Here is a 27,617-nt window from a genome sequence, read left to right as displayed (position 1 = left end):
CTAATTCAGTCTAATTAACTGTCTGCTTCCAGCCTTAGGGTCTTTGGCATTATAGCTTTCCATAGTTTTCCAGTTCACTGAATGGCATTTCATTTTCATTCTCCCCTGTGATTTAGCATCTGACTAAATTTTCATTGTCCTTCATACAGAATCTGTCACTGTTCTTTGGTTAAAATTTGTGTAATTGTTTTATGTTTCTCAAAAACACAGAACTTTTTATTTGGGCAATTCTTCTTTGTATGACTTTATCTAATTTAAACAATTTAATACTGGCTTTTTATTATAGTAGTAAACACTGAAATTTTTATTTTGTAATTCAGAAGAAAAGACCCAGGCAACCACTTTGGGTCACTATAAGATTAGTTTGCATCTTCTAAACTTCTAGTTTGAAGTCATACCTGTGCTTTCTCATGTCTGGTTCTGTTGTTCACCATAATTATTTTGAGATTGATCCATGTTATATGCATTGATGGTTTGGTCCTTTTTTTTTTTTTTTTTTTTTTTTTTGCTGATTAGTAGTCCAGTTTATTGAAGGACATTTATTTGTTCACTTATTGATGAGTATTTGGGTTATTTCCATTTTCAGGTTAGGGTTAATAAAGCTGCCGTGGGTCAAGTACAAGTCTTTGTGTCAGTGTAGGTTTTCATTTCTCTTGGGTGAATACCAAATGCAAAGAATTTGGGGGTTTTGGAAAGAATAATGTTTACTTTTTAAAGAGACTAGCGAGTTTCCAAAGTGGTTCATCGTTTTACCTTCCCATATTAGCTTAGAATTCTTCCAGGTCCTCACCAAAATTCGATGTTGGCAGTCTTTTTAATTTTAGCCATTTCAATAGGTGGGGGTAGTAGATTCTCATTGTAGTTTTGTTTTGCCCTTTCCTAATTGCTGATGTGACCTGCTTTTCAAATACCTAATACATAGGGTCGTGGCTTGGTATTTAAAGTTTACTTTCTTCTTCTCCTCACTGTTGTGTGAGAATTCTTAATGTATTCTGGATACAAGTCTTTTGCTGTATATGTGTATTGTAAATATTTTTTCCCATTCTAAGGCTTTCCTTTTTTCTTTTAGCATTGTTACTGACGTGTAAGTTAACATACTATAACATTCATGCATTTAAGCATACAGTTTGATGGGTTTCAGTAAATTGTATACAGTTGTGCAACCATCTCATAACTCAGTTTTTTAGCAAACTGTTACCACCACAAACCGTTCCCTCATGCCTGTTTGCAGTCAGTGCCTTCTTCCCCCTCCCCAAATCCAGGCAATCCCTGATCTTCTTTCTGTGTCTACAGATTTCACTTTTTCTAAGATTTCATACAAATGGAACAATACAGCATGTAGTCTCATGCAGTACCTTCTTTCATCTAGTATAGTGTTATTTTTAGGTTCATCTTTGTTCTTGCATGCATGAGTGGCCCTTTAAATGCTGAGTAGTATTCCATTCTGTGGATATGGTGGTCTCTGTTAACCTATCTGTAGGTTGGATTGGTTACGTGTTTTAGCTATTAAGATTCATGCTGCCTTTGTCCCCCATTGATACCTTTTGAACAGCACAATTTTTAAAATTTTGATGAAGATTTATCCATATTTTTGTTTGCTTATTATATAAGAAATTTCTATCTACCCTAGAGTTAGAAAGCTTTCTTCCTGTGTTTTTTTTTTTAGGAGTTGATGATTTTATCTTTGTTTTACATATAGTATAAGGTTCATTTTTTTCCATAGAGATATTCAGTTGTTTGAGCACCTTTTGTTGAAAGAGATCTATTTTCTCCCTTGATTGAATTACTTCATGGTAAATTTGTAGATATTTTGGCACCTTGAGAATATTTAGTTCCCTGTCAATCTTTGTCCTAATGGTTTTAACATCTCTTGATGATTTTCGTCTACATGATTTTATATTTTTAATTGGAGATTGTGAAAGAGTGATTTTCTATTTTGTTATTCCTCTGTATCTATTAGCTGTGATTCATTTGTAAAGAAGAACTTGCACTCATCAACTAAGGATATTTGGTTACCCTTAACTGCAGTTTCTTTTTATAATGATGGATAAATATTTAAATTTTATGCTTTCGTTATCAATTTACAAAGTAATGAGTTGCTATAATAGCCACCTCCACTGGTAGCAAATATGGCATGAGTTTGTTCTCCTTCATTTTTTTTAAAGTACTCTTACGGACTCATGTATTTTTATAAATTGTGGTGCTGAGTGAGACCGCTAGAGCTGTGACACCAAGCCAGACTAACAGTGGCTTAAAAATAGGGATTTGTCTGGATGTGGGTGGTACTAACATTGTTTCAGCTGTTCAGTAAGGATTCAGCTCACCCATTCTGTCATCCTTGTGTCCTCTTGCTTGTCACATCATGGTCTCCCACCCCTCAGCATTATGCCCATGTTTAACGTGTGGATATGGGGCACTGTCAGCTGCCAGCCAAAAAGCAGTACAAATCCTTGTCAGAATTGCCCCTGTAGACCTGTCTTCGTGACTCATTGGCCAGATCTGGGTCGCATGGTCACTCCAGCTGTCAAGAGGACTATGAAAGCAAGTATCTGGCAGATAAACAGAACTGTCAACATTGGCTTTGGCTGCTCATGAGCCATTGCCTGGGGCAGTGCACGTTGCCAACCCGGGAGAAAATTAGGTTTTTACGTTAGAAACATCGGAGACATTACGTTAAAGAAAGAGGGAATGAATTAGGGGGAATAGCTAGTAATGCCTACCATAAAATCCTTGATAAAGCACAGAATGACTAGAATTATTATGTTGTATTACTCTAAAAAATAAGCCATATTTATACATTTAACTTAAAAATGTAATTAAAAGAATAACATTTGGGCTTGTCATATTAATGTCTCATGATTCCTTTCATTGTCTTATAAATTTCATTTTGTTATTGAACATGTTTTAGTGTCCTTGACATATTACCTACTGTTATTTAATACAATGAGAATGTTATTCTGGGGCACCCTGCTGGCTCATTCAGTGGAGCACGCACCTCTTGATTTCAGGGTCATGAGTTTGAGGCCCACGTTGTGGGTAGAGATTATTTAAAAAAATAAAAAAGAGAATGTTATTCTAAATGCTGACATCATTTAAATAATTTTTAAAATTTTAATGCCAAAGTATGAATTCATGTATTCTTTAGACTTGTTCTGTAATGAAATTTGGAAGTTAAATAACCTTTTTACTCTATATCAGTTATCCTTTGGCATTTCTCCATTGTCTCTGTGTTATCACTTCATTTTGTTAAGAACCTTGCTCTTCCAACCTATGTTCACTTTCATTCTTCTTTTTTTTTTCTCTCCTTTTTCCTTATCTTTCTACAGCTCTTTTATTTTCTGCTTTTCTTCAGAAGAGGGTAGAATAAAGTTGATTTCTGGTTGGTAAGATCATATTGTGGTATTAAATGTCCTTCTTAGTTTTTTAATTTCATTTAGGTTATGCACTGTTGACTGTTGATTGTTAACAGGTTCTGAAATAATCATATTAGCTTATCCAAGAAGTACATAACCAGCATTAATGGGCTGCATGTTACTGAATCAGAAAAGCCACTGGTAGGCTCTAAATCACAACCAAGGTAGCTAATATAATTCTTGCCCTTAAATTACGTATTTAATGTGATTCTCTCTTCCTTTAGTACATGTAATCTCCCGTGGAGCTCCATTAAGCTTTCAGCGTTTTAGGCATGTTGTAGCTCCAGAAAAAGTGTCAGTGTATATATCCCATTAGGGCATATGGACACAGATTATAAATTGCCTTCAGTATTTTGGCAATATATACTTGTTATGTATAGGGTGTTTGTGAGTTTATCAATACTTTTCTTGAAAAACAAGGTATTTGGATTTTTTAAATCCTAAGTTACCATGTATGATTAAGGTACTGAGCTTGTCTTAAATTTACCTGAAAGTCGGCCCTATTTTAATAAATATATCTTCTACTGAGGGAGTGGTTTAAAGAATTACCTGCTTTGTGGTAAAGATTCTTAAATCTGTATCCTTTCTATGCTGTAAAATAAAACTCCAGAAAGCTTTTTATTTTCATTTCTATTTCTTTTTTTATTCAGCAGTAAGGACTAGCTGCATAGTGAAAAACTCGTTCTTTGAAGTTCTGCTTGAACCAACTTTGCATCTTACTCACTGTAATTTCTGTGTCTTTGAGGAAGCCAAGTTCATATCTCCCTTTCCCTCCCCACATCTTTGAATGTGTTTCTGGGGTTCCTTAGTTTTTGTTTTGTGTATGAAATGGCTTCCTAGTTAAACTTTAAGGAAACCGTATAATCCTACACCTCTTCACTAAGTAAAAGTATAATTTCTGGATCTCATGCTTGTCTTTCTAGTTAAAATCAGTTGGAAACAACTAAGACTTTATCATAGAACTTGAGGCCTTATGAACAGAGTCACTTTGTGGAATGGCGTACGGAATTTGTATCCTCTATTTGTCCTTTTCTTTTCTCAGCTCATTGCTTACATCAAATCTAAAGAAAAATTTACCTGCTGAAGAGTTACTTTATTAGGGGAAAGAGTGAAATGTGATTGACTTTGTGATGCAAGGATTATTTGATCCTTTCAGACTTTAAATATATAAGGCCATCATCCACAGTGGAATTCTGGTCTTTGTGCATGTATGTCATTTTTACATTTTCTTTCCAGTTAAATTCTGTCACTCTTTTCTGATTCCAGTTATACTAAGCTTTTAAAGTCATGCTAAACTTTTGACTTAATGCTGTATTTGTGCTCACAAAGATCATCTCATATTAGCTTATAGCTTAGTGAGTGCTGAAATACTTTTTGCTCCTTCATGGAACATTCTTTACAGCAGTCCTGCTATATCTCCCTTCCATGAGCTCAGTGCCAGCTGTTGCTTTGGTTACAGTGTTCCTGTTTGGGCAAGTTTTTCAGGGATCTTAAACAACTATGCTGCTTTTCTGACTGTTCTTGTGAGATTTTATTTTCTTCCCATATAATGCTACTGAGGTGTTGGAAAAGAAAGAAAAAGTCACATCGTGTTTATTTGTTTCTAAAGTAGGAGAAATAATTTTAGTTTAATAAAGGAAATGGTTGTGCCATCTTAAGTGCTTTTGAAGAGGTAGAAATTCATCTTGATCTATTTGTGAAATTATCCTTTCTTCTCTATTACATTGTCTTTCATCTGATTTTACATCACAGTCTATGAAGTTGGGGAAATTTTTTTTGGGTTAAGTGATTTCTTGAAGGTCACAGTGACAGTTTGTAGAAAAATTATTCTTAGAATTGACTGTCTCATTTAGAGAAAAGATACTGTCTAGAAGACGTTGCTACCTTTTCAGCAGAAGCTTATCTCTTACTAGCATGGTATTTTCAAATGTGCTTAAATTAAGTCTGTATGTTTTGAGAGCTCTTAAAATTTACCAGAGAGTATTTCTCACCTGCAAAATTGCTATATCTGGAGACCTTCTGAAGTCAAGTGGCGACAGGATGACCCATGGCAGAGTTTAGAATAGGCATGAAAGAGCCCGAGACCTAAAACTGGCCCACTGTGGGCTTGCCCTCTTGGTGCCTCCATTTCCTTACCTATAAAATGAAGATACTAATATTTGTTTTACCTGTGTTTTTTTTTTAGTTTTAATTTTTTAATTTAACTTTACTTTTTATTTTTTAAAATTACATCCAAATTAGTATAGAGTGAAGCAATGATTTCAGGAGTAGATTCCTTAATGCCCCTTACCCATTTAGCCCATCCCCCCCTCCCACAACCCCTCCAGCAACCCTCAGTTTGTTCTCCATATTTGTGAGTCTCTTTTGTTTTGTCTCCCTCCCTGTTTTTATATTATTTTTGTTTCCCTTCCCTTGTGTTCATCTGTTTTGTCTCTTAAAGTCCTCATATGAGTGAAGTGATATGATTTTTGTCTTTCTCTAATTTCACTTAGCATAATACCCTCCAGTTCCATCCACGTAGTTGCAAATGGCAAGATTTCATTCTTTTTGATTGCCAAGTAATACTCCATTGTGTGTGTGTGTGTGTGTGTGTGTGTGTGTGTGTGTGTGTGTGTGTGTGTATACACATACCACATTTTCTTCATTCATCCATCGATGGACCTTTGGGCTCTTTCCATACTTTGGCTATTGTTGATAGTACTTCTATAAACATGGGGGTGCATGTGTCCCTTTGAAACAGCACACCTGTATCCCTTGGATAAATGCCTAGTAGTGCAATTGCTGGGTCATAGGGTAGTTCTATTTTTAGTTTTTTGAGAAACCTCCATACTGTTTTCCAGAGTAGCTGCACCAGCTTGCATTTCCACCAACAATGCAAAAGATTTTTTAATTTTTTTTTAACATTTATTTATTATTGAGAGACAGACACAGAGCATGAGCGGGAGAGGTACAGAGAGAAACAGAGACACAGAATCCGAAGCAGGCTCCAGGCTCTGAGCTGTCAGCACAGAGCCCGATGCGGGGCTCGAAGCCGCAAACTGTGAGATCACGACTTGAGCCAAAGTTGGACACTTAACCAACTGAGCCACCCAGGCACCCCTGTTCTACCTATGTTTTGATGACAAAATAAAATTAGTGAATGTGAAGGCTCTTGTAAATGTGGAAAATAGTATGGAGATTCCTCAAAAAATTAAAAATACAGGGGCGCCTGGGTGTCTTAGTTGAGTGTCTGACTTTTGATTTTGGTTTAGGCCATGATCCCCGGGTCTTGGGATCAAGCCCTGGGTTGGGCACCATGCACAGCGTGGAGCCTGCTTAAGATTCTCTCTCTCTTTCTTTCTCTCTGTCTCTCTCTCTCTCTCTCTCTCTGTCTCTCTTTCTCTGTCTCTCTTTCTCTGTCTTCCTCTTCCTCCTTCCCCCACTAACCACACACACACACACACACACACACACACACACACACACACACACACACACTCTATATATAAAATAAAAAAAAAATTAAAATAGTATAACCATATGACCCAGTAATTCTATTACTGGGTATTTACTTAACATAATTTGAAAAGATAAATGCACCCCCGTGTCTATTGCAACATTATTTACAATAGATAATATATGGAAGCAACCCAAGTGACTGCACCAGTTTGCAGTTGCAGTCCCACCAACAGTGCACAAGGGTTCCCTTTATCCCCACATCCTTACCAACACTTTTTGTTGCTTGTATTTTTGCTTTTAGCCATTCTGACAGGTGTGAGTGATATCTCATTGTAGTTTTGATTTGTGTTTCCCTGAAGATGAGTGGTGTTGAGTATCCTTTCATGTATCTGTTGCCATCTGTATGTCAATTTTGGAGAAATGTGTTCATGTCTTCTGCCCATTGTTTAATTGGATTATTTGTTTTTGTATGTGTATATTGAGTATAAGATCTTTATATATTTTGGATACTAGCCCCTTATTGGATGTATCATTTGCAAATATATTCTCCCATTTAGTAGGGTGTCTTTTGGTTTTGTTGATTGTTTCCTTCCCTGTGCAGAAGTTTTGGTTTTTTTTTAACTTTTTTAACGTTTTATTTATTTATTTTTGAGAGAGAGGGGGAGGGAGAGAGGGAAAGGGAGACAGCACGAGCAGGGGAGAGGCAGAGAGAGAGGGAGACACAGAATCTGAAGACAGGCTCCAGGCTTTGAGCTGTCAGCACAGAGCCTGATGCGGGGTTCGAACTCTCAAACCCTGAGATCATGACCTGAAGTCAGACGCTTAACTGACTGAGCCACCCAGGTGCCCCCAGAATCTTTTTATTTTGATATAGTACCAGTAGTTTATTTTTGCTTTTGTTTCTGTTGCCTTAGGAGAGGATCTGGAAAAATGTTGTTATAACGAATGTCAAAGAAATTACTGTGTGCGCTCTCTTAGAGGATTTTTATGGTTTCAGGTCTCACATTTAAAAATCCATTTTGAGCTTATTTTTGTGTATGGTGTAAGAAAGTGATCCAGTTTCATTTTCTTTCATGTTGCTGTATAGTATTCCCAGCACTGTTTCTTGAAAAGACTGTTTTTTTTTTTTCCATTGCATTTTTTTGGCTCCTTCATCATAGGTGAATTGACTGAATAATTGTGGGTTTGTTTCAGGGTTCTCTGTTCTGTCGATCTTTGTGTCTATTTTTGTGCCAGTACCATACTGTTTTGGTTACTACAGCTTTGTAGTATAGCTTGAAATCTGAGATTGTGATCTTCTTTTTCAAGATTGTTTTGGCTATTCGGGGTTTTTTGTGGTTCTGTACAAATTTTAGTATTGTTTATTCCAGTTCTGTGAAAAATGCTGTTTGGCATTTTGATAGGGATTGTACTGAATGTGTAGATTGCTTTGGATAGTATGGACAGTTGAACAGTCTTCTCTTACTCCATGAGCATGGAATATCTTTTGTGCATTTGCATGGTTTTCTGTTGCCCTTAACTGTTTGTATTGATTTCCTAAGGCTGCTGTAACAAATTACCACGTACTACGTAGCTTAAAGCAACAGAGATTTATTTTCTCATAATTCTGATGGTTAGGAATCCAAATCAAGGTGTTGGCAGGGCCATGCTCCCTCTGAAGGCTCTGGGGAAGAATCCCTCCCTGCCTCTTCTTAACTTCTCCTGGCTCTAGTCCATCCCTGAATTTCCGTGGCTTGTAATGGCATCACTCTGATCTCTGCCTCTGTTGTCACAAGGCCTCTTTCACTGTGTGTGTCTCTGTGTGACATCAGTCATTGGATTCAGAGCCCACTGCCATCTAGTATGACTTCATCTCAGTGTAACTAATTACATCAGCAAAGATCCTGTCTCCAGATAAGGTCACAGTCTGACGTTTCAGGGGGACATGAATTCGTTGGGGGCAAAGAGGCACTAATTTTAGACATGACACTGTCTAAAATTTAATCTATTTGTAAAACATAAACATTTGGCGGCTCAAGCTGCCACAACAAAAGCCATAGGTCAGGTAGGTAGCTTAAATAACAGAAATTTATTTTCTCACAGTTCTGGATGATGAAAAGTCCAAGATCAGGGTTGAGCACGTTTCAGTTTCCGGTGAGGAGTCTCTTCCTGGCTTGCAGACAGCTGCCTTCTTGCTGAATCCTCTCACATGGCACAGAGACAGAGCGTACAAGCTCTCTGGTATCTTTTATAAGAGCACTAATGCCATCAGGCCAGGGTCCTACCCCCAGGACCTCATCTAACTCTAATTAGCACCCAATAGCCCCATCTCTGAATACCACCACCTTGGGTGTCAGGGCTTCATCTGAATTTGGGCGAGGGGACACAGGCGTTCCAGTCCATGGCAACATGCAAAACTGAAATATGTATTTTATATTAGCCAATATCTTAGAAGCTAATTATTTTTAAAAGCCAATTGTGATTGTTTATATTCAGACATAAAACTTGCTTTTATTGTCTTGGGAAAAAATTAAACAAGATTCGTGTTTATTTAATAATATGAACATTCGTATATTATTTTATTCAATTTAATATCTTTGCCCCCAAATAAACTGTTTTAGGTATGTAAGGTATCTGATTTACATTTTTTCTCCTAATTTGTTATCATTTTCATTTCCTATTATTTACCATAGATTTTTAAATTAAAATACAACTAACAGCAAAGTGCATAAATTATAAGAGTGTAGCTCACTGATTTTTTCACAAAGTGAACAAACATATAACTAAACATTGGGATTAAAATTAAAAAAAGCTAAAACCATTACCAGCATTCCACAAACTTCCCATATGCCCCTTATTTGGCTGATAAATTCCCCCAGGTAATTCTTTTATATCTCCCTAAAATTTGAGAGCTGTTTCTGTAGGCACCTGGATTTGTAGCAGGTGTTTATGTAGATCTCTTACCTATCAGATGTCATATTAGTGGACTTAGTTTCCATCATATGCTCTTATTCACAGGCTTTTGTATGTGCTGTTCCTTTGCTTGGAGGAGTTTTCTTTTTGCTTTCCCCCTCCTCCTGGAAATCTTTTCACATGTCCTTACCTCCATGCCGCTGGACACCTTCCCATGACAGCTTCATTTCAGGTCTTAGCTGAGACTCCTTCCTTTCAGAATCATTTCTGACTCCTCCATTCCTCTTCCCTCCCCAGTTGAGTTAATCACCCCTCTTATGTGTTTTCATTAAACTTTCCATTTCTCCTCTCACTTATCATAGTGCATTCTAATTGCTGCTTTACTTGTCTCTGTCTCCCATCGGACCGTAAATAACGAAAAGTGCAGTACTTGCTTCATTTTTTTTTTATCCCCTGCATCTTGCACATGGTCGGTGTATAGTGGATGATCCACATTGAATGATAACAAAATTACTATGTTTTAGTAGTGCAAAGTGTTCTAAGAGTTCATCTAGTCCAGCCCCCTCATTTGACAGATGAGGGAACTACAAGCCTGAAATTTATTGTTATTAAGGGCTTGGAAAAAGCCTGTGGTCAAAACACATAGTATTTGTCTGTGACGAGAGCGGATGGTAGAGAAAGGACATTAATGTTCAATATCTTTAGGAAATATTCTTCACTTGAATCATAGCTACACAAAATGATTGCATTTTCAATTTTCCTAATGTTCCAATTTCATTCCTGGCTGGAGTATTGTATCATTCCATGTCTGTTCTCTCACTCTCACTGATTCTATTCTTGATTTACTTCCTTTGTGATTTATAGTTTCCAACACTACTGTTTTCATTTTGTATTCAGGTTAGTTTGCCACTCAGGCAAGGTTGCTGTGATGATCCATTTCAAAAATGTTCTCATTTCCCACCAAAGATGTTTGGCACTTTAGACTCAGCATGACTAACAGCTAAGTGCTTTTTTAGCAACAGCCTCTGATCCTCCCCTGCCCACCTCTCTCCTGCTCGTCCGCTCACCCAAATGGTCTCCTTCTTCTGATTGTCCTTTTTTTCTTTTCCCATCTTCTCAGTCTTCCAAACTTGAGTCTTTGAAGAGACTAGGCTCTTCCCTAACTCTTGTCCATTGTAGTCAGTCAGCATCCAGTTTGTTTCCAGTGTTTCAGAATCTCTTGTATCTGTCTTGTTCTTTATATTCTCACTGCACCTCTCTAGTTCAAGCTCTTTTTTCAACTATCATCAAAGCTGATTATTGCATTTCCTCAAACAGTTGTGATTATCTAGAAGACATCAATAACTTTTTTACTACAATCAAAGTAAGATAATTTTTTTACAGAATGCCACTCAGTGTTGCTAGTGACCAGATCCTTTTTTGTCAGCTCAACATTATCTTTTACTGTCTTTTTTTATGCACATCACATTCACGGTAGTAGAATCTGTGTACTGCTCCTTGAACATAGTCTGTAGTTTTCCTCTGTCATTTCTTTGTGTATTATGTTGTTCTTAAAAATAAAATAAAAAAAAACAACTATCTTCAAATGAATATATGGTTCTCATCCTTTGAAGTCTGGCAGTCATCTATTCCAGTGGTTCTCAGATGTTGGTTCCTAGATGGCTGCCAGGCTAACTATATCAGAACAATCTAAAGAGCTTTGAAAAATACAATAACCAGGTGTCATTCTGATCCAATTGAACCACAGTTTTTGGCGTTAAGGTCTTGTTGGCTACATTTTTATAAAAAAGATCTTCAGATAATTTTGGGAATTTCTGTTCATCTATCCTCATAATTTTTAAATTTATGAAGTTGAGATACACAGGAGAGAAAAGAGTTCCTCAGGATTACTCATATTTATTGGGTAACTACTCATTTAAATGATGAGTAAATATGGAGCAGTAAGAATTTCTTGGGAACTGAAACAAAGACCATTGTTAGCATTCTTTTAACTTTTGGAATATTAATAAATGATCTGAGAACCAGCATTTTGTACTACTCATACACTGAGTCCTAAGTATTTTAAATGTGTTATTTCAATAGTCTTTTCATTTGTCATACAAAGATTAGCAAGCCAAATGATAAAAAAAAATTTTTTTAATGTTTTTAATTTATTTTTTGAGAGACAGAGCTCTAGTAGGGGAGGCCAGAGAGACAGGGAGACACAGAATCTGAAGCAAGCTCCAGGCTCTGAGCTGTCAGCACAGAGCCCGACACGGGGCTCAAACCACGAACCGTGAGATCATTACCTGAGCCGAAGTTGGACACTCAACTGACTGAGCTGCCCAAGTGCCCCCAAATGATAAAAATTTTATTTATTCAACTGATAATTCTTAAACACCTAACACCTGTGATAGATGTAACGAGTATTGCAGTGAATAAAACAAACTTGGTGTGTTCCCTTAGGTATCTTAAAATCTGATGAGGAAGGAAATATTAATTATATAAGTAAAATAAGGTTTGATGAGTGATAATTTGCCCAGTGTCACACAGTTACATATATAGCAACGTTGGGTTTTTATCCCAAGACTATCTGCATATAACAGCCCACATTCTTTCCACATTAACTATGATTCCAATAGATCAAGGTAAAGGCAACTAATTCTTGTTGAGCTCTTTATTCTATCTTTAGTGCTAGATGGGTTACAAGGATAATTTCATTTACCTGTAAGGTTGGCGCAGGTGGTGCAGATGAGTAAGCTCAGTCTCAGAAAAATAATTTGCTAAGGTTTTGTCCACTAACTGCACATGTGTGGCTTCTGATCTAGGTCTGACTCCAAAGACCTGTGAAACAGGAATAACAGAATCTCAGAATAGAATCAACAAATCCGATAGTTGGTTATTTGACAAGATTAATACTTTAAATTGGTAAATACTGAAAAAGACTGATGAGAGGGTAGGGGGGGAAAATTTAAAGACACACATTACCAGTATTAAGAATAAAAAAGTTGACCTAATTATACACTTAACAGAAACTAATATGTTTGTAAGAGGACACTAAATATAACTTTATAATAGTAGATTTGAAAATTTAGATAAAATGGAGAAATTTCTGGAGAAACAACTTATTGAAAATAACACTAGGAAAATTAGAATCTGAATAGTTCTATTGACAAGATTGAATTTATCATTATACACCTTCCCTCAAAGAAAACCCCACAGATAGGTTCACTAGTTAATTCATCCAAACATTTAATAAACCAACCAGTGTTGCACAAACTCTAAGAATTGAGAAAAAAGGAAAGAAGGCATACTTACTTGATTATTTCATGAGGCCAGTATAAATTTGATATCAAAACAAGGATATTATGAGGAAGGATATTAACTGTCTGTCTTGACAATCAGTGCAAAAATACTTAAGAAAGTATTAGCAAATGTAATTCAGAGACAGGTAAAAAGGATAATTTATTATTACCACGAGGACTTTAGTCTAGAAGTGCAGTGTAATGTTATCAATAAAGGGAAAAATTGATCATCTCAATATATGCAGAACAAGAATTTAATAAAACTCAGCATCAATCTATGACTTAAAAAGTCCTAGCAGACCTAGCATAGAATTTTTTTTAGTAAATGATATCTGCAAAAATCACAGTATTGAAATATTTAAGGCTTTCTACTTGAGATTAGGAATGATACAAAGATATTACTTGTACCACTTGTATGTAGTAACATACTGAAGATCCTAACCAGGGTAATGAGAGAGAACAATAAAATGTAGAAGGATTGGAAAATGAAGAAATAAAAAATACTCAGAGATAACATGATTATGTATATAGAAAATTGAAAACAATCTCCAGAAAAACTATTAGAATTAATAACTGAACTTTGGTAAATTTCAATGTATAAAAACCTGTTGTATTTTCAGTATACCAGCAACAGAGAAACAAAAAGATTTTTAAATTACCACTTAAGTAGCCAAAAAATATTAAACGTGTAGGAATGATTCAAATGAAAGATATATAATAGCTCTTCAAGAAACTGTAACATTATTAAGAGAAATTAAAGAAAACCTGAGTAAATGAAGAGAACTACCCTTATTCACGGATTGGAGAGTTCATACTTATAAAGATTTCCATTCTTTCTGATTTTACGTATAGATTTATTGTAGTCTCAAAATTTCAGGAGTTTTTCTCTTTGATGGAAACGATGTGCCATTATAAGATTTATGCGGAAGCATCCTGAAGCAAGAATAGCCCGTACACCAAACTGAAGAACAGGGACGGAGGACCACCAGACTTATTCTAGAGCTACGATAATTTCCATAGGTGAACTGACATACAGATAGACAAATGGCACAGAATTGAAGGTCCAGAAACAAACACACATAGATGGAAAGTTGATTTACTGCAAAGGTAGGCTTTGAGAGCAAGGAGGCAAAGATTGTCTTATCCTTGTTTGTTCTTTCAAATAAATTGTGCTGGTTCAGGGGCGCCTGGGTGGCTCAGTCAGTTGGGCGTCCGACTTCTGCTCAGGTCATGATCTTGGGGATCATGAGTTTGAGCCCTGCATCAGGTTCTGTACTGACAGCTCAGAGCCTGGAGCCTGCTTTGTATTCTATGTCTCCCTCTCTCTCTGCTCCTCTCTCTCTCAAAAATAAACATTTAAAAACAAATTGTGCTGGGTCAGTTGGGTATTCATATAGAAAAACATTAATCTTGGCTCTTATACAGGAAGTAATTCCAGGTGGATTATATATCTAAATATTAAAGGTAAAGCGGTAGGGTTTCTGGAGGATAAATCATGAATGAAAGACATCTTCATAAATGTGGGATGGAAAATTTTTAGGATACTAAAAGTGCTAACTATAGGTTGATAAAATGGACTGTATTTAAATGAGGAACTTCTTTTCCTTATAAGACTTCTTAAGAGTGGGAGAACATCTTTGCAATACATATAATCATGAAAGTGATTACATCCAAATATGTAAACAACTTTTACAAATATGTAAAAGATGAAAATAACCAGTGAGAAAAATGGGCAAAAGAGATGAATATGTACTTCACAAAAGCAGCTGTCCAAATGGATAATTTACATGCAAGGAAGGATAACTTCTTAGTCATCACAGAAATGTAAATTAAAACCACCATGAACATTCCAGAGAATAGCTTTAAAAGATGATAATTCTAAATTTTGGTAAGATGGTGAAGCACCCACAACTCATTTATTGCTGCTGGAGTATAAATTGGTACAATGACTTTGGGAAATAGGCAGAATCTGCAAATTCCAAGCATACAAATACCTAGTGATTCAGCATTTCTACTCTTACCCAGCAGAAATGCATATGCATGTATGTTCACTAAAAGCTGTGCACCAGAATGTTGATGGCAGCATTGTTTAAAATACCTAAAAAATGGAATAACTCAAATGTAATCCAGTTGGATATTAGTTGGATAGAGAAAGGTAAATTTCTAATCAACAGCAGTGAGAACAAGGTAACTACTGCTACATGCAACAACATGGATGCATTTTACAAGTAAAAGTTTGACTAAAAGGAGGCAGACACAAAATAATAGCTTATTTATGGTTCCACTTATGTAAAATTCAGAAATAGGCAAAACTAATCAATCGTGTTAGAAGTTATGATAATGATGATATTTGGAGATGTGCATTTGGAACAGTACAAAAGATTCAGAAGTGCTGATACTCGGTTTTATGGTCCAGGTGGTAGTTACAAAGATGTGTTCACTTTGTGATAATTCTTAGAGCTGTGTTTATATAATTTGCACACTCCTTTGTATATATGTTAAAGAATTTTACTTAATTATTATTTTGTAGTGCCCCAACTAACAAACAATATGTTTACATTAAGCTATGAATGTGAATAACTGGCATTAATTGAAAAAGTGGTCACATTAATTGGAAGGCTTAAAATTACAACTAGAATGATTATAAGTAGTATAAATTATAATTATTACAAATAATACCACATCAGATGCTTCTTTAATAGTAAGCTATATATGTTTCTGTTTTGAAAAGTTTTGGGGGTTAATAATTTTTGGAGTGGGAAACGATGAAGACTGGTCCATGTTATTAGCCAGATCGTTCAAGTGAAATATAACTTTAAATGTGTTTCAGTTGCTATACAGTGTATCTTAAAATGTACATTCAGCTGATAACACTGAAACCCTACCATATATTGAGAAGCTATGCTCTTCCGACTCTTTGAGGATAATACAGGCAATAAATACGATTTTACAATATATATTCTACCTTTATAAAGTGAAAATTTCCTTAGAGGTCCCTCAGGTAATGCTTGTTTTTGTATTACACAGACACTCATGTAATGCTAGAGGAAATTTCTTTGCAGCTGCATAATTTTGATCTTTTTTTTTTTAAAACATTTGTTTATGTGATGAGAGAGAGCGCTAGCACAAGCAGGAGAGGGGCAGAGAGGGAGAAAAAGAATTCCAAGCAGGCTCCACGCTGTCAATGCAGAGCCAATGCAGGGCTTGAACTCACAAAGCATGAGAGCATGACCTGAGCCAAAATCAAGAGCTGGATGCTTAACTGACTGAGCCACCCAGGTGCCCCTTGATCTTGATCTCTACTAAAAAATAAAAAAAAAAATATTACCACTCTGGGGAGAATGGAATAAATGGAACTAACAATAACCAAAACATAGCTATACCTCATGTTTTCAGTTAATAATTTTATGTGAATAGCTTATTTTCTCCCATTTTCTTTGGTAGTTCACTGATAGAGAATTGACAGTGTATAAAAGAATTAAATTCTATTATAACTATATGAACAGATTAAATTAATTTTTCCACTAAAATATTTGAAATGATGCCCATTTGCTTCTTTTTCTTGTGGCGGGGAAAAGTCTACAATGGGTATTGCTATTCACCAACCTTGTTTCTTGCTATTTTCTTTAAGCTGATTCTACTTTGCCTGTTTGTGCGTGTGTTATTACAGCATGTTCTATTATTAACACCGGTGTATTTCAGGAGTAACCTTTTGTCTTATTTCTAAACTTAACAGTTTAGAAATTAAGTTAATAAAATAATTTAACTCTTAATATAAGTGCCTCTAATAACAGGCACTGAATCATAAATGAAAGTGGACTTTCAGCTATTTGGATCTGGAGATATATGTTGATGTGAACCATATTCTGGCTTGATGATTCATGTACTTAGTGACAAAGCCAACAACCTGTTAATAATACTATGGACTCAATCTGCTCACAGTATTTTTACTGCCTACTCCTCTCTGCTATAGTCACCCTGCTCTAGTCACTGTCAGGGCCTTCTTGCTGTTTGATTGATTAGCTGCCAAGCATATTTTAGCTCAGCACTTTCGTTGATACCTGTTCAGATCTGTTTTACCCCATATCCTCCTCAGACTCCCTCCCTCATCATAGTCAGGTCTCGGTTTGAAAATCACCTCAGAGATGCATGTAACAGAGTATCAGGTAGTGAAAATTGACTCCTCTGACTTATAACTGGCTTCTCTGACTTCTTCTGTCTGTAATTTCCCCATCATTCTCTATTCTTATTCCCTGATTGATTTTTTTTTTTTTTTGTAGCAGTTATCACTACTTGATACTCTGTTACAGATATATTATTAATATATTTCTTGGTAAAGGGGCTCCTGGGTGGCTCATTCGGTTAAGCTTCCAACTTCGGCTCAGGTCATGATCTTGTGGTTCGGTCTATGCTGAGAGCTCAGAGCCTGGATCCTGCTTTGGATTCTCTCATTCATATTCATTCTCTTTCTTTCTCTCTCTCTCTCTCTCTCTCTCTCTCTCTCTCTCAAAAATAAACATTTAAAAAATTTTTTAAATATATATTTCTTTGCATATATAACCCCTACCCCCCCTTTGTGCATGCATGTTCTCTCTCTCTCTCTTTCAAAAATAAACATTTTTTAAAAATTAAAAAAATATATATTTCTTGGTAAATAGAAGTTCCATGACGGTAGGGACTTAATTGGTTTTGTTTACAACTATATTTCTAGCACCTGGAACCAAGACCTACATAGTAAGCACTGTATAAATATTTCTGGTTAGAATGAATTGAATGAATGAAATATAATGAATAGTGTAAGTCTGCATGGATCTGCCCTCAGTTAACTTGGCAGATATTCTTCAAACGGATGTAGGGTTGTTGTTATTTCCAGCATGGCTCTCTTGATAGGGATTGGTGGTAAATTTTAAATAAGCTCTAATAATATAACAGATTTCTGATCTTGTTATTATCCTTTAAAGGATGAGAAAAAGGGAAAAGGGGAAAATAATATACATAGTATTTAATTTTGTCTTTTATGGAAGAAATCATGACTAAAAATAATATTTGTTCTAAATGGACTCCCTTTGTTCCTGCCTATGATAATTTAAGAATATAATAGTAACTACTCAAGTACCACTTAAAGTTGTAGATTTATATTGATTTTGTTTGTTTTCCTTTTATACCTATTCCCACCCCCCACACCCACCTTTTTAAAGAATCCAACTCAAGTTGGAACAGCTCTTCAGGTTTTCCATAATCTTGGAACTTTGAAGGAAACTATTACCAGCGTTGTGGATGGATATTGTGCTGCTTTAGAAGAACATATCAACAGTGCATTAGACATCAAAGTTCTGACTCAGCCTTCACAGTCAGCTGTGAGAGGTATGGCTATGGTTTATATTTAGCTGCTTTATTTATTTATAACCAAGAAGTCCTTTGAATAGTATGTGAAACACTTAAGTTTCAAAGCAGTCTAATGACTCATATTTTAGTAGACAGAAAATGAGAGAAGAAATTATGTTTCAGAATTTATTTATAACTTTTTTTGTCTAATCAGTGAGTTGAATTGGCCAATTGGTATATTCAGAACTTCTAGAAAAAAAAATCTATAAACTGTGGCTTCACTTAGTTCAGAGGAAACAGATGCAAGAAAAAAAAAAAGGAACATTTTTCTTTCTGAAATCCTTATCCTCACATGTACTTCTTGAGACAGAAAATATTTTTTAAGGAAATGCAATTTCTTCCTTAGCTTTTTGGGCTTTTCCTTTTAATAATTCTGGTGTTCAGGAGCCAAAAAGGTTAACTGTGGAGGTAGAAACTGATAAAACCTTTGGGAACATTACAATGACAGCAAAATGTAAAGAAAACTACTAAACAAAGGTATGAGAGAGGAGTAGCCCTACAATAGCAGTCTGTGACCTTTTTCCTGCCAAGATGTACCTGCTGATGGCATTCAGATCTAACACACCCCTCAAAGGTGGGATAGGAAAAAGTACACATTGTGTGTGGCTTTCACTTACCCAACCAACACATGTCTGCATTTCTTTCCTTCTTTCTTCTCTCCTGTTAATAAGGAGGAGCCGTCCTTGCTCCTGGCAGAAACCGAGTACTCTGCTTTTGCGTTAGATCCCATCTGCCAAGGACATTGCTTTAGCAGATCCCCTCTGCCTGCCATGTAGTCACTTTGCCTTCTTTAAGTCTCTTTCCTGTCATGTACAGTCATCTAGTGTACCTTCTCTTAAAGACAGACACCTCTATCTTGACTGCATTTCTTTTTTCTTCCCTCATTTTATTTCTTCAGACTACAGAAAATCCCCCAAAGTTGTTGTCAGACTTACTGTCTCCAGCTTCTCTCTTTCCATTTTTCTATCGGAGAAGCTATTCTACCATCACAGAGATGTCCTAAAGAATAAATGGAATAATGCATATAGAACTAATAACAGAGTTATTAGGCTAATACTAAAGTTATTAGGCTAATACATACAAGGCTAATACTAAAATATTTACAGTCAGTAATTATGGTTTTTATATTTGCTGTATAAACATAGCCTTAAATAACGCACAATATATGTCACTCATAAATAAGTTGCACTAGATAAAAAGAGATAAAAGAATCTTGGATCTTAAAGGGATTTTTAAAGGTTAGCCCTAGCCTCTGAATAGGCCTGTATTAAAACTATCCCAGAAGGGGAGCTTTGAAAAGAAATTGCTGAAGGAGATTTCACTCTCAGCTTTTCCCAGCAATTATTCTCAGAAAGTTTGATCTCATGTTTAAATTTCCAGGAGCAGTTTAATCTCATTCCCTCTTGTGTTGTCAAGAAAAAGAAAAAAAAAATTAAAGCAATTATTCACATGCTGTCATTCCTAATGTACACCCTTTTTGTTGAAAGAATAAAGAGTTTTAAAGCCTTATTATAATCTGTTGAGAAGTAGATACAGTGGTTTAACGTAGAAACCTTAAGCATCAATTCTTCATTAATTTTTTTAAAGAATAATCACTATTATTTTTAGTTTTTTAAATGTGACATTGACAATATTCATATTAATTTGCTGATCTTGTTGGTCATATTAAGATTATGGAGTAGAATGTCCTTATTTTTTGGAAGTACACATTAAAGCATTCAAGGGTGATAGGGCATCATGTCAATAACTTATTAACAAACAATTCAGGGAAATTTTTTTTAGTATGCTTTCAAATTTTCTATATGTTTTAAGATTTTTCCTCTCAAATATATAAAGTTCAATAATCTTAAGGAAAAATGTTACCTATTATGTGTTGGAAAGGTTTACAATTCAATAAGAAAAAGAGAACTTAAAAAATAAGAATATGATTAGGCAGTTCATAGAACACATCTAATAAACGGGAAAATATGTTAAGCGTCTTTCTAGAGGGTGACCGAACTAATTATTAGGGAAGTACAGATAAAACAAGGATACTGTTTCTCAACCCTGAGACTGGTAAAACCCAAGAATTAAGTGTTGGGTGAGTGCAGAAACTCTCGTTAACACTGATTGTAGGAGAATGAAATGGTTCAGCCACTTGACTCAGTTTTATCAAATTGTTCTCTGAGGTTAAAACCGTATGTACCTTGTGATCTTATAATTTCTCTTATAAGAATTATACCCTAGAGAACCTGTCACGTAGATATAAGAATTTTTTATTGTGCTATTACTTGTAGTAGTGAAAAAGTGAAAACAGTCTTTCCTTCAGTGGAAATAAAGGGCTATCATTGGGTCTCTGTTTTTTAGTGAGCCTGTGCCTTTGTACCTTGAACTGTACAAGTGTACTAATTTTTTTTTCTCCTCCCTTGGGTGGGAGAGAATGACCACAGAGGGACTGGAGTTGGATATTTCCCTTCCCTGGTCAGTTAGGTTCTGATAACACTCCAGAAGTTTAGGTTGTGGTTAACCAGCTTCCCCTTAGGGCAGGCCTTGTTAAGAATAGAGTCCTCTGGTATATTTCAAGATGGTTTCCTTTTTCCTCCTCCTGCTGGAGGCACTGGGTGATTTTTCTCCCATATTTACTGTGGGAAACTATTTGGGTTTCTGGATGCAAATCTCACAATATTGTGGGCCCCCCTGACTGACTACCCCTGGAGCTTTTAATTTTCACAATTGACCACTTTGAGTCTGTAGCAATTCATCAGTTACACTTCACGTTTTCCTTCCCTAGCACTGGCTCCCACTGTTTTCTGCTAGCAAGGCTATGTTCTGATACATGGAGACTTCCCGTATTCGCCTGTCTCTCTGATCTTGGGGGCAAGTGGTTTGCCATGTGTCCTCCCTTCTCTTACAGGTCCAAGAAGAATTTTTCAGTCTTTTAGGCTTTTCATTTGTTGTTAGGACAGAGTGGCAACGTACAAGCTCCTTACAGTTGAACCAAGAAATGGAAGTTGTTAACTCAGATTTTTACCCCCTGTAACTTACTTGTTTTTAGTTTGATGTTGTTAAAAGTAAGACAGCTGGCCCAAAATGGAGTCACTTATGCTAAACCCCATGCCACCAAACTGAGACGTAACTTAATTAACAGTTTCAGCCTTTCAGCCCTTCCTGGAAATTGAATCCTAAGTCAGTCAGTCAGTCAGGAATCACCTAATCAGTACTAGTGAGGTAATCTGTCCTACTGTCCTCTAAAGGAAAGTGACCTTGCCATAACCAGTTTGCCTCTTTTATCTAGTATAACTTCTTTGTTCCTGTTCCCTTCTGCCTATAAAAGTCTCTCATTTTGAATAGCTCCTCAGAGTTCCTTTCTATCTGCTAGATTGCCTGCTGCCTGATTGATGAATTGTTGAATAAAGCCAGTAAGATCTTTAAATTTTACTCAGTTGAATTTTATTTTTTAACAATGTCCATATGGGTCTTTATTTATCTTTGAAGTTTAGTAATTTATTTAGGATGTATCTTGGCATTGAATGCTCTGTATCTTTTTTTTTTTTTTTTGAGTTAGAATATGTTTTCTTTTATAGGTACATTTGAATATTTTTCTTTTCCATTTGTTCTTTTCAGGAACTTTATATACATGTCACATCTTCTTTGTTTTCCATTTCTAATATATTGTCCATAATTATTATATTTTATATCTTTGTACTTTATTCCATTTTGTATCATGTCCATTTGTTCATTTTCCCATTTCTGATTGTGTTTTCACCCTTGATCATTATATTGTTATTTCTAATGTGATCTTAATGTCTGTTATATATTTACAATGAGAATGTTCCCTATAATTGCTTTGAGACAGTAGAAGATCAAGTAACCCTTCCTGTTGTTTCCTTTGGGAATTTCTTTGGCAACATGTGTTCCTTTCCTTTCCCCATCTTCCCTCCCTCTCAATTTGTGTTAGGTCCTATATTGTCTGTTTCTCATTCTTACTCATCTTTGAAAGATACCAGCTGTTTGTTGAAGAATAGTATAGGGGTGGTTGTAGGGAGAAACTAGGACAGTCTACAACTTGGATGAAGTTTGTTGTCTAAGTATTCACCAATTTGTTACTTCTTCTATCTTTGGGATACATTTTTCTCAAATTTTGGGTCATTCTAGAGAGCTTAGTGTGAATCGTGGTAAAGCCATTTAAGCAATTTTTGTGTGGAAACCTCATATTCTCTGCTTTTCTTTCCTCTTTCACCTCATGTTACCTTTGATAATCTCCCCCAACTAGAGGACTAACTATTATAAAGTGTAAATATCATTTTATTATGGTTTCTTCTTCCATTTTTCTTTGTTGCCATTCTGCAACATTAAACATTTTATTAGCTTCTTCCCTGGCTCATTCATGTCTCTCCATTTCAGCTCTAAGCAAAGAATCATTGAATAGTCCATCTAAATTTTTATAATTAATTTTAAGGGTAGTTTGGTTTTTGCTAATGGTCCAAGATGAGAGCTATCTGATTCCTTTTTCATTTTGATTTATCCACATCATGTGGCATACATAATCTCAAGTTTGAAGTTTTAGTTGATTCCTTGTTTGGGGTGGGTTTTTGTTGTTGTTGGTGGTATTGTTGTTGTTTAAGTGTATTTTTTTTTTGTTCTTATTTTCATTGGCTTTCCAGGAAAAAGAGTAGGAAAATGATTTTACTCTGCCATCAATAACTAGAAATCACTCTTAAGTATTTTTAAGTAACTCTTGGTTTTTTCTATCACTTTAATAAAACCTAGTTTATGACACTGTTTTTGTTCTTGATTCTCCTAAAGCTAACTGATAATGGCATCAATTTTTCTGTTTTAATTATTCTTTCTCCTCTTTATATAGCTTTTCTATGTTCAGTTGATTATTTTTATCATATTAATGTCTTCAATAGGATGTATTTAGCTTATGAGGATAAAAATTTTAAATAAGTCATTCTCTACCTTACTTACCTTTAAGTAAGTAAGGAACATGAGGCCTCTGGAACTAGTTGAACCAATATCTGGCTATATTTACTTTAAGAAAGTAGTGGGTTGATGTGTCCCATAATTCATTATAACAAAACTGAACTATGCATATTCCAGGAATTCGATCAGTATTTTCCAGTGTTCACAAAGGTACTCTATACCCTTTCTTCATTGTGAGGAGTTTGTTCTTTATATGACTTGTGAGATAATTGCACATCGTTAACTTATTTCCTCTCTATTCTCTGTACACTTCTCCTTAGTAGTGAGGACAACACTGCAAATAATTTTAAAAATTAGTTAGACTTAGATTTCAAACACAAATTACTCATATTTTTAAAGCCAGTATCTCTGTCATAGGTATTTTTCTCTTTTATTGCTTCCTAATATTCTCACACTAAAAAGTAATAGCATCTCTTTGCTAAGGGTACATGTAACTCTTTTCTAAACTTAGAATTATTGGGGCACCTGGGTGGCTCAGTCAGTTAAGCAACCAACTTGGGCTCAGAGGGTTGTGATCTCACAGTTAGTGAGTTCGAGCCCCGCATCGGGCTCTGTGCTGACAGCTCAGAGCCTGGAGCCTGCTTCGGATTCTGTGTCTCCCTCTCTCTCTGCTCCTCCCCTACTTGCCCTCTGTCTCTCAAAAATAAACCAACCTTAAAAAATTAAAAAAAAAAAAATAAACCTAGAATTGTTGAAAAACTATAAGGAAGCAGCTTATAAACATAGCCTCTGGTTTTCTTGATTTCTTGCCCCCCCCCTTTTTTTTGAGAGAGAGAGAGAGAGAAAGAGAGGAGAGAGAGCATGTGTTGGGGAGGGGCAGAGAGAGCGGGAGAGAGAATCCTAAGCAGACTCCACACCCAGCACCAACCCTGACATTAGGGCTCACTCACACAACTGTGATGATTGTGACTCAACAGTGAAATTATGACCCAACCTTGAGATCATGACTGGAGTTTAAATCAGGAGTCCATGCTTAACTGACTGAACCACCCAGGTGTCCATCTTGCCCTCTTTAAAACAGGATAAACTATTCACTCATGGGCTCTTCTGCATGGCTTTCAAGCTTAATTTGGATTGGAATTGATACTTTTCAATTTGAGACTAAGATTGCTTTTTTTTTTTATGTTGAAACATTTTAAATCTGCACAAATAGCTGTGTATATGTATTACATACAAGAACATTCTTAGACATCACTTTCAAGAAATTTAACATTGATACATTAATATTATTTAATGTTTAATCCATATTCAACATTTTTCACTTGTTCCCCAAAATATTCTTTATAATAGTTTTTCCCCCAGCTTGAACCAATCAGGGATTATGCTTTTCTGTTAGTTATCTTGTGTCTTTACTCTCCTTTAATCAAAACAACCCCATTGCCTTTTTTGTCTTTTATGGCATTAACATGGTTGGAGATCCCCATAATTTGAATTTATCTGGATTTATCTGATTGTCTCTTTATGGGTATATTCAGAGTAAACAAGCTAGTAAGGTAATGTTGTGTATTTACCATTAACATCGTATCTGTAACCACCAAAATTATGTCTGTCTCATTACTGCTGATGCTAAATGAAATCATCTCATTACTGTGGTGTATGCCAGATAGCTCCTTATAAGATTGCTTTCTTTTCTTTGTGATTAGTAATTTGTGGTACATACTTTGAGACCATGTGAATATCCTGTTTTTCATTAACATTTCCTGCAGTGTTTTAGTATCCAATGATTATCTTTCCCTCAATTAATTACTTTACTAGTAGTTGCCAATGATTTTTTTTTCTATTACTCCACTGCATTTATTAAGTGACATTCTTCGGTAAAGAGAAATTTCCATCCTTTTTGTTTTTTTTTTAAGTTTTTATTTAAATTCCATTTAGTTAACATAGAATGTAATATTAGTTTCATAATGGACTGCCATACGGTACCTGGTGCTCATCACAGTAAGTGCGTCCTTTTTAAACATTTCAGTTTTCACTATGAATTCACAAATTGTTTTCAATCAGTATTTTATGATCCATTTTCATCCCTATTATTTTGGATGGTCAAAAGTTCCCTAATTCATTTTGGGGAAACCCCTTCCAGTCAAGGTCCTATGTCCTTTGACAAATCTCCATTTGTCTTTGAACACTTCTTTGCTCTCTGGCACAGTTGTACCACACATATCTTCTGTTTTCACTGCTCCAAATGTGGAATCACCCTTTTCTTCAGTGAGCCATGGTTTATTTTACTGGGGAAGGGGAATGGTGCATGCAAGTCATAATTTGGGCACTTGGTATACTCATTTCTATTTAGGAATCACTGTCTCCTTGCCCTTTCAGTGGACAGAGTCAAGAAATACCTCTAATCCTCATTACATATTTGTATCTTTATTCTGTTTATGGGGAGAACCTTCATTTACACTTTGCAAAATGAACTCAAAGTAATTTCAGGATGGCTACACCAGTATCACATCCAGCAACAAATCCACTAAGTACTGTAAATTCTTTTTGCCTCTAAAATCTATCTCACTAAAGTTAGGGTTCCATAATTAAACATTACTTGAATTAATTGTTTTCCCCTCTGTGGTTGTATTATGAGTTTGATGTATAGTTGGTTTCATTTGTTTCTGTATTTATTTGCATTTTGTTTTAGAGTTTGCTTTTTTCATTCTATTTAAACTTAAATTTATTTTGAAATAGGTAAAACATTTATATGCCTCATAAAGACTCCTACTTCTATCCCTGCTTTCACCTTGTCTCCTACCACTCCCGCCACCACTTGTAGAAAACTATTTTCATTAATTTCTGTTTTGTGTTTTATCTCATGTGTGTGGTGTGCCCGAGTGTGTGATCTTATTTTCCTTCCTTTCTTAAACATTAAAGGTTAGGATGCTTTTTTATATTCCTCATAAGAAATTATTCCTTAAAGAAGGAACTTCTTACTTTTTTTTAAGCTTGGATATGCTTTTTGTATTAACATATTTTCTTTTATTTGAAAAGTTTTATTTTTCATACTTCTTTGTCACTCATAAACAGGGGGACCGGGACGCTCAACTATGCCAACCCCAGGAAACACTGCAGCTTTTCGTGCTTCTCTCTGGACTAATATGGAGAAACTTGTGGATCATATTTGTACTGTTTGTGGACAGGTAAGAATTTTAGAGAGTGGAAAGAACATTAATTATGGATTAATGCCTTGTTGCGCCAAGTTGTGTGACGTTGGTCAGCTATCTTAAAATCCCTGAGCATTCAAAATACCTACATTAGCTGATTATAATATTGATAGAATAACTCTAGCAAAATGCCTCTTTCCTTCCCTTGCTATTTCTAGTACCTAAGCTTTACATTTGTTTCATTTGAAAATACCCAATTGTATACAATCTCCCCCTCTCTGCCTTTTTTAGGTACAACATCTACAAAAAATATTAGCCAAGAAGAGAGATCCTGTTTCTCATATTTGGTTCATTGAAGAAGTAGTTAAGGTATGTTTAGATGAAAATATTTTTTATCTCTTTATTGAAGAATGCAGGGAGAAATGAGCCAGCATTGTTTGTGTTCCTACCTTACAGACTGGCTACATGTCAAATAGCCATAGGAATTGATTTCTCGACAACAACAAACTTTCTTTTTAGTATATGTATAAGCACATTTGTTTATTGAGTAAATACTACCAGTAATGCATTTGATAGGCTAATTTCTGAAATGCATAAACTAATTTCTAATTTTCCATCATATAAATGATTTATTGTAAATGTTTTTAAAAGTTCCACTAGAGAATAAGATGAAAATTTTGGGTAAATAAGAGGTTTAATTGGTGGTTATTATAATGTCTTATAGTCTTTACTGAAAATGGAATGGTAAGATCCATTCGGTTGTTAATTTTTCCTATAAAGCACATTGCTGTATTCATTTTTCATATTCTGAAATTCTCCCTTCTGTTATCCACCAATACACTGGCCTCATGAGCTATAAGAATTCCTTCCATGCATAGAAATCTCTGACTCTACATTTTATTTATTCATCTTGATATGTTTTTGATAAGGAATAATACAGAGGGATTATTCTATTTATCATTTAATCTTGACAGATAAGTGTTCCAAAGAAAAAAATTCTCTAAATTTCCAGTGTTATGGTATAGTGTCCTTTGTAAGTTCAAAATTTAGGCATTTATATATTATGTTACGGATCTCTAAGACCACCCCCAAGTTTGGTTATTTGTTAGAGAATTCACAGCATTCAGCATATAGTTGTGCTTCTGGCTATG

At 35.4% G+C, this 27,617-nt stretch overlaps 1 protein-coding gene across 3 annotated transcripts in view; it reads left to right on the top strand.

Annotated features, from left to right (window-relative positions):
* The window catches only part of COG5 (component of oligomeric golgi complex 5), a 336,271-nt gene that overhangs the window by 158,505 nt on the left and 150,149 nt on the right, over positions 1 to 27,617 (top strand). For all 3 annotated transcript variants that reach the window (XM_058728763.1, XM_058728764.1, XM_058728762.1), the window contains exons 8-10: positions 18,226 to 18,391; positions 26,390 to 26,502; positions 26,758 to 26,835. In XM_058728763.1, the coding sequence (XP_058584746.1) occupies positions 18,226 to 18,391; positions 26,390 to 26,502; positions 26,758 to 26,835 (357 nt within the window). The remainder of the gene's footprint in view (positions 1 to 18,225; positions 18,392 to 26,389; positions 26,503 to 26,757; positions 26,836 to 27,617) is intronic.

Source organism: Neofelis nebulosa, chromosome 4 (genome assembly GCF_028018385.1).
Source record: "Neofelis nebulosa isolate mNeoNeb1 chromosome 4, mNeoNeb1.pri, whole genome shotgun sequence".
Classification (NCBI taxonomy): domain Eukaryota; kingdom Metazoa; phylum Chordata; class Mammalia; order Carnivora; family Felidae; genus Neofelis; species Neofelis nebulosa.
This window is presented reverse-complemented; position numbering and strand designations above follow the sequence as displayed.